Genomic DNA, 6,173 nt, shown 5'->3' on the forward strand with positions numbered 1-6,173 from the left:
CCGGCGCCGCCCCCGCCTCAGTGCGTTACTTACCTCGACTCTTAGCTTGTCGAGGACGGTAACGGGGCCCGCCCGGCGTCTACTCCCGTCTCCTGCGCCTGCCTACCGCTAGCGACCCACCATGGTGAGTGGACCGCGCGCGGCGCCGGCCTCGCCGGGAAGCGCCGGGGAGAGCGAGCCGGGTTGGTGCGGGGGCTGCTGACTGGTGGGCTGGGGCGAGCTGGCCATTTGCAAAAAGTGAGTCCGGGGCCTAGGGCGGAACGTAGAGGAACCAGGTTTGGGGAGAACGTCTGGGGCGCGGGATGATGGGGCCAACGTGTTTCCTCCAATTCCAAGGATGGAATAGTGGGGGGCCCGCTCCCTGAGCACCACATAGGGCTTTCATTTCTCTCCTACTCTCGGGTGCGACGCCTCCATGACCGTGTCTCTTCCCGCGCGTTCCCATCCCCCTCACTTTCCCCTGCATTTAGCGAGGGCGCGCGCGCGGGCTCTCCCCGCCCTCACTTCCTCCTCCTAGCTGAGCGCGGAGGCGGGAAGGAGCCTGGCCGTAGGGCGCAGGCGCGACCGTTACCTTCCCGCCAAGGGACGGCGGGAACCCGCCAACGCGCCTGCGCACTTGCGCGCTGCGGTCTCTGGCAGGAGGGCGTGCCTCTGTTTTCCTGAGTTTCTTCCTCTTCCTTTTTGTAATGGAGAAATAAGAAAAATGTGGCGGACTCGTCGTCAGTGTGCAGTACTACCCCAGTGTATTAGGATGAGAAACCACAGACGACCTAGGGGCCATCTGCTCTCCCTTGAGTTCCGCGGTTTTGTTAGGCGTGCGTGCCGCGAGAGCAGGTGATGGTGCTGAGGGATTTTTGAGGGAATGGAAATTGGATCTGGGGCGATATCTGGGCTGCTGGTAATCCCCCGCTGCGCTGTGACAGGTGTGGAGCTGCTGGGCTGAGCCCATCGCCTGCAGGCAGAGGACAGTTGGCCATGGCAGCGCCCCAGTGACGTGGCTGTTGCCGACCTTTGCAGCTGCGCAGACGCCTGCTGCTGAATTGCTCGTTCATCTTGTGCCGCAGAGCCCCACCCGAGTCCCTGAGGCCAGACATTTCCTCTGCACTGTTCTGGCCACGTGCTTCCTGTGCTGGGGCTATCGGAAATCTGATCACCTAGACTCAAAATGGGACCTGGGGCCTGAGCACTGGGTGAATGCTCTCTCCCCTGTGGTAATCCCACAAAGAAAGAAGCTGTGATTAAGCTCTCTGCTTGCTCTGGAAATAGACCATCCCCAACGAGCAGAGGAAAAAGTTCTGGCAGCATAAGGATTTTCCCTTGCTGAGAGTGCTACATTTTATTCATTTTAAAAGGGAAAATATATAAGCTTAAGAATCCATAACTTGTTCTGTTTTAAGTAGTTGCTGCATTAGATGAAGTACTGACATCCTTTCCTTCTTCTCTCCCACAGCGTGAGTGCATCTCCATCCACGTCGGCCAGGCTGGTGTCCAGATCGGCAATGCCTGCTGGGAGCTCTACTGCCTGGAGCATGGCATCCAGCCCGATGGCCAGATGCCCAGTGACAAGACCATCGGGGGAGGAGATGACTCCTTCAACACCTTCTTCAGCGAGACCGGCGCTGGCAAACATGTGCCCAGGGCCGTGTTTGTAGACCTGGAACCCACTGTCATTGGTGAGTCGACCTCACACGCCCACATGAGAACCCAGTGAGTGGGGCAGGGTGGGTCCTGGGGGCGCCTGCTGCCGATTGTCAGTGATGGGGTTGCTGCTTGTTCCCTTCTCCAGATGAAGTTCGCACTGGCACGTACCGCCAGCTCTTCCACCCCGAGCAGCTCATCACAGGCAAGGAAGATGCTGCCAATAACTATGCCCGAGGGCACTACACCATTGGCAAGGAGATCATCGACCTGGTCTTGGACCGAATTCGCAAGCTGGTATGTTTGTTCTCAAAAATGTCTTAGTCAGCCTAAGGAAAGCATTTTGAAATATGCTCATTTTTTTCCAGATACAGAATTGACAGGTAATAAAAGTAAAATGCATTATTCCTTTATAGTTTTTTTTATTTTCATTTAAAATGTGAACTATTTGGTATCATTTAATAATAAACATTAAGGAAGATATTTTTATTTTTTATCAAAAATGCTGAGTAATTCCAAGAAGACTTAGATTTTTAAAAACATATTGCAAAATGATATATAACCTTGAAGTTGTATGGAAAAAATAGATTAAAAACAATTATATCACAGAAAGCCTTGATTATGTTTTATCCTTTTCCCACAGGCTGACCAGTGCACGGGTCTTCAGGGCTTCTTGGTTTTCCACAGCTTCGGCGGGGGCACTGGCTCTGGGTTCACCTCCCTGCTGATGGAACGTCTCTCTGTCGATTACGGCAAGAAGTCCAAGCTGGAGTTCTCCATTTACCCGGCCCCCCAGGTGTCCACAGCTGTAGTTGAGCCCTACAACTCCATCCTCACCACCCACACCACCCTGGAGCACTCTGATTGTGCCTTCATGGTGGACAACGAGGCCATCTATGACATCTGTCGTAGAAACCTCGATATTGAGCGCCCAACCTACACTAACCTTAACCGCCTTATTAGCCAGATCGTGTCCTCCATCACGGCTTCCCTCAGATTTGATGGAGCCCTGAATGTCGATCTGACAGAATTCCAGACCAACCTGGTGCCCTACCCCCGCATCCACTTCCCTCTGGCCACGTACGCCCCCGTCATCTCTGCTGAGAAAGCCTACCACGAACAGCTTTCTGTGGCAGAGATCACCAATGCGTGCTTTGAGCCGGCCAACCAGATGGTGAAGTGTGACCCTCGCCATGGTAAATACATGGCTTGCTGCCTATTGTACCGTGGCGATGTGGTTCCCAAAGACGTCAATGCTGCCATTGCCACCATCAAGACCAAGCGCAGCATCCAGTTTGTGGACTGGTGCCCTACTGGTTTCAAAGTGGGCATCAACTACCAGCCTCCCACGGTAGTCCCCGGGGGAGACCTGGCCAAGGTGCAGCGGGCTGTGTGCATGCTGAGCAACACCACAGCCATCGCTGAGGCCTGGGCCCGCCTGGACCACAAGTTTGACCTGATGTACGCCAAGCGGGCCTTTGTCCACTGGTACGTGGGGGAGGGCATGGAGGAAGGGGAGTTTTCCGAGGCCAGAGAGGACATGGCCGCCCTGGAGAAGGATTATGAGGAGGTTGGTGTGGATTCTGTGGAAGGCGAGGGTGAGGAAGAAGGAGAGGAATACTAAAATGGCCTTTCGGTCCTGCGGCATGTCATGCTATAATTCAGCTTCAACATTAGCTAATAGGCTCTAAAGTATTCTGGTTAGACTGTATTTCAACTGTGAATCATGTCTTTTCCATGTGTGTCTGTTTTCCATCATGTCTTGAAGTAAAGGCTTTAAGAAAGTTTGACTTCTTAAATTGATTTCTTCGGTCCTCCATACTACACTGCTTATTCAGACCTACACAATGGGGATGTAATTATGGAGCCCAGGGGAAAGGAAGGGAGCACACTGAACTGGAAAAGCAGGCAGATTCTGAGGTCTGTTAACACACGTTAGCCAGTTTTAGAATCCAGGTCATTAGGGTCCTAGGGGAAAGTTATGTAGGGAAAGTCTAGACCAGAGTTAATCTGCTCTTCATTACTGGGTAATTAGTGAGTTAAGTATGAGTATTTTGTAAATATGAGTGCTTTTCAAAGGGAACAGCTTAACCTGTCAAAGTAATGTAAATCACCATACCTCCTTGGGAAGAAAAAAAACTGCAGTTTGGTGGAATCTTGAGGGTCCATACACTGAGCCTTTAAAAGTGGAGAGAAGGGTCCTCCCTGGTGGCCCAATGGGTTATGGGTAAAGCACAGTGCTGCGAACCAGCTGCAGCTACCTCAGTACACATTCCCCAACCCCAGAGGTACCCACATGGGATGGCAGGCCTCCTGCCCCTCCTGCTGCTTCCAGGTCTGTCTGGTGAGTCTTCAAAAAAACATGGAGAGAGACAATACTGCAGAGTTCAAATTCATGGTTATTAAAAGTCCTGTTAAAGGAGGGAACCCAAAATTAAGGATAAACCATCCACACTTGTGGCAACATGGTTGCAAGAAGAATTTACAGCACTTGGGGATGTTTACCATCTTTCAAGTGCATGATTTGGCTACATCTAAAGGGCTACCTAGGAGGTGGCCAGTAGGGCTTCAAGTTCGAAAGTCACAATTACTAGGGTCTGATGTCATTGCTACATACAAGTAGGGAAGACCAAAACTCCCAATTTATTTCACATCTTTTAAATCCTATTTCTCTGTAAATGAAATCTGATTTGTCATTTCAAAAAGGAAGCTCTGCTGGGGGCGGCGCAGACCCTGGCACAGCCACTCAGGCCCTAGGAGGTTGGTGCTGGGATTTAAAGCACAGGGAATCGAATTGTAAGCACTTAAGTTGCTGAACTCGCTAAGGAGGGCCATTTTAAGACTCAAAACACTCTCCTTTTACAAAGCAAGAGGTAAAAGTAAACCAAAACAGCTTGCTTCTCAGGAATGTAGCCAGGTGATCTAAAATTAGGGACACATGTATGCAATGTGTGTACCATCTGCTTTTCCAGTGTTCTGAGGTGCAGGGGAGACAGAAACAGGCTGTTTATATTTTTAAGATAGGTATGTAGTAAGCATGGCAAAATGTTAAGATAACTTGGTAGTAGGTAGATAGGTGTTTGCAGTTTTATTGTTCCTTTGCTCATAAGTTGCCCAACAAGTTTGGCATAAAGCAATCACCTGCTGTTTCTAAGGTCAAGGATTTTAAGGAGGAGCTTAATGGGAAAATTCTGTCTCCACGTAATTCATAAGGTAGCAGGGAAACTGTTGATCAAGGCTGGAGTCATCTGAAAGCTTTTGGGAGGCTGGAAGATTCACTTCAGGTGGTTTACTCCTGAAGTGAGTGTTGGCATTTGACAGGTAGTTTACTAATTCACAGTGTGGATTTCACTATGGGGTTGCTTGAATGATCTCATACAAGGTAGCAGACCACCCCCAGAGTGAGGGACCCAAGAGGGCAACTTAGAAAGCTTAAGTCCTACCAACGAAACTTGAAGTTATAATTTTGTTTCTATAAAGTCCTATTTGCTACAAATGTCCGAGCTAGTCATTGGAAGGAAAATACATAATGACAGTAGGCAAGCAGCAGTAGGAATCTATATTAAGCCCCAAGGTTTAATGTTTATATTTAATAGAAAATAACTTTTTCTTTTCTCTGTATACTTGAAATATTTCTTTTAAAAAATATTTCTTTATGCATACAAGAACTGGGATATAAGCCAGAGGTGAATGGGTGAGAGGATTCACCAGAGACAGAGTGGGGAGAACAGGCAGATTGACAGGGCACGTTAGGTCTGCCGTGCCATGTGGGTGACCTCCCTGGCCAGGGATCAAACTCATGCTGCAATGGCCAAAGTTAGTTTCACAGTGCTGCACTTTAGCCCCTAGGCCACCAGGGAGGCCCCACCAATATTTCATTTTTAAAGGGGGGCTGTAATATAGCAGTTTTCCATTTTAAACAGTTGAAACTCAAATTTCAGTATTTTTATTGTCTTTTAAGTTCTGTAGAACAAACATCTGTGGTCTCCCTGGTGGTGAAAGAGGTTAAAGCACAGCACTATGAAGCCATCTGCAGTTTCTGCAGCACAAGTTCAATTTCCAGCCAGGGAGGTGACCCAGGTGTCATGGCAGACCTCTCTTGTCTCGCCCACTACACCCCTCAGCAGTGTAGTTTAGTCAGTCTGCCTGTTCTGTTGCCCACCCTGTCTCTGGTGAATCCTCTCACCACTACCACCATCCCGTACCTCTGCATTGTATTTCCCAGCTTTTATATGAATCAATAAATAAATTTTAAAAAAAGAACAAACATCTACTGAATACTGAACTATTCTCCTAAAATATCCTTTATACCTTTTGATTAATGACCCAACTTGCTGATCCAATTCAGCATGCCCTTCTCTCCCCACTGTTCCAAATCACCTTATACATTAATACCATGACTAGCGGTTGATTAGTAGACAAAGTCTTCGGTATACATGATACCAAATGAGGGACATGGGGGCAAGGGTGGCTATAATGAAATGCTGAGATATCCAGAAAATAACTAGAAGCATTGTGGATAGGAAGGGGCCTCA

At 48.9% G+C, this 6,173-nt stretch overlaps 1 protein-coding gene across 1 annotated transcript; it reads left to right on the plus strand.

Annotated features, from left to right (window-relative positions):
- The first annotated feature begins 21 nt into the window (after positions 1-21).
- On the plus strand, positions 22-3,428 carry TUBA1B (tubulin, alpha 1b). Its single transcript, XM_004692780.2, has 4 exons — positions 22-124; positions 1,451-1,673; positions 1,787-1,935; positions 2,282-3,428. Exons 1-4 carry the CDS (start codon positions 122-124, stop codon positions 3,260-3,262), a joined length of 1,356 nt encoding a protein of 451 aa, XP_004692837.1. The 5' UTR covers positions 22-121; the 3' UTR covers positions 3,263-3,428.
- The last annotated feature ends 2,745 nt before the right edge of the window (positions 3,429-6,173 follow it).

The sequence above is a fragment of the Condylura cristata genome, unplaced genomic scaffold, assembly GCF_000260355.1.
Source record: "Condylura cristata isolate star-nosed mole 26May11 unplaced genomic scaffold, ConCri1.0 scaffold00034, whole genome shotgun sequence".
In the NCBI taxonomy this organism is placed as follows: Eukaryota; Metazoa; Chordata; class Mammalia; order Eulipotyphla; family Talpidae; genus Condylura; species Condylura cristata.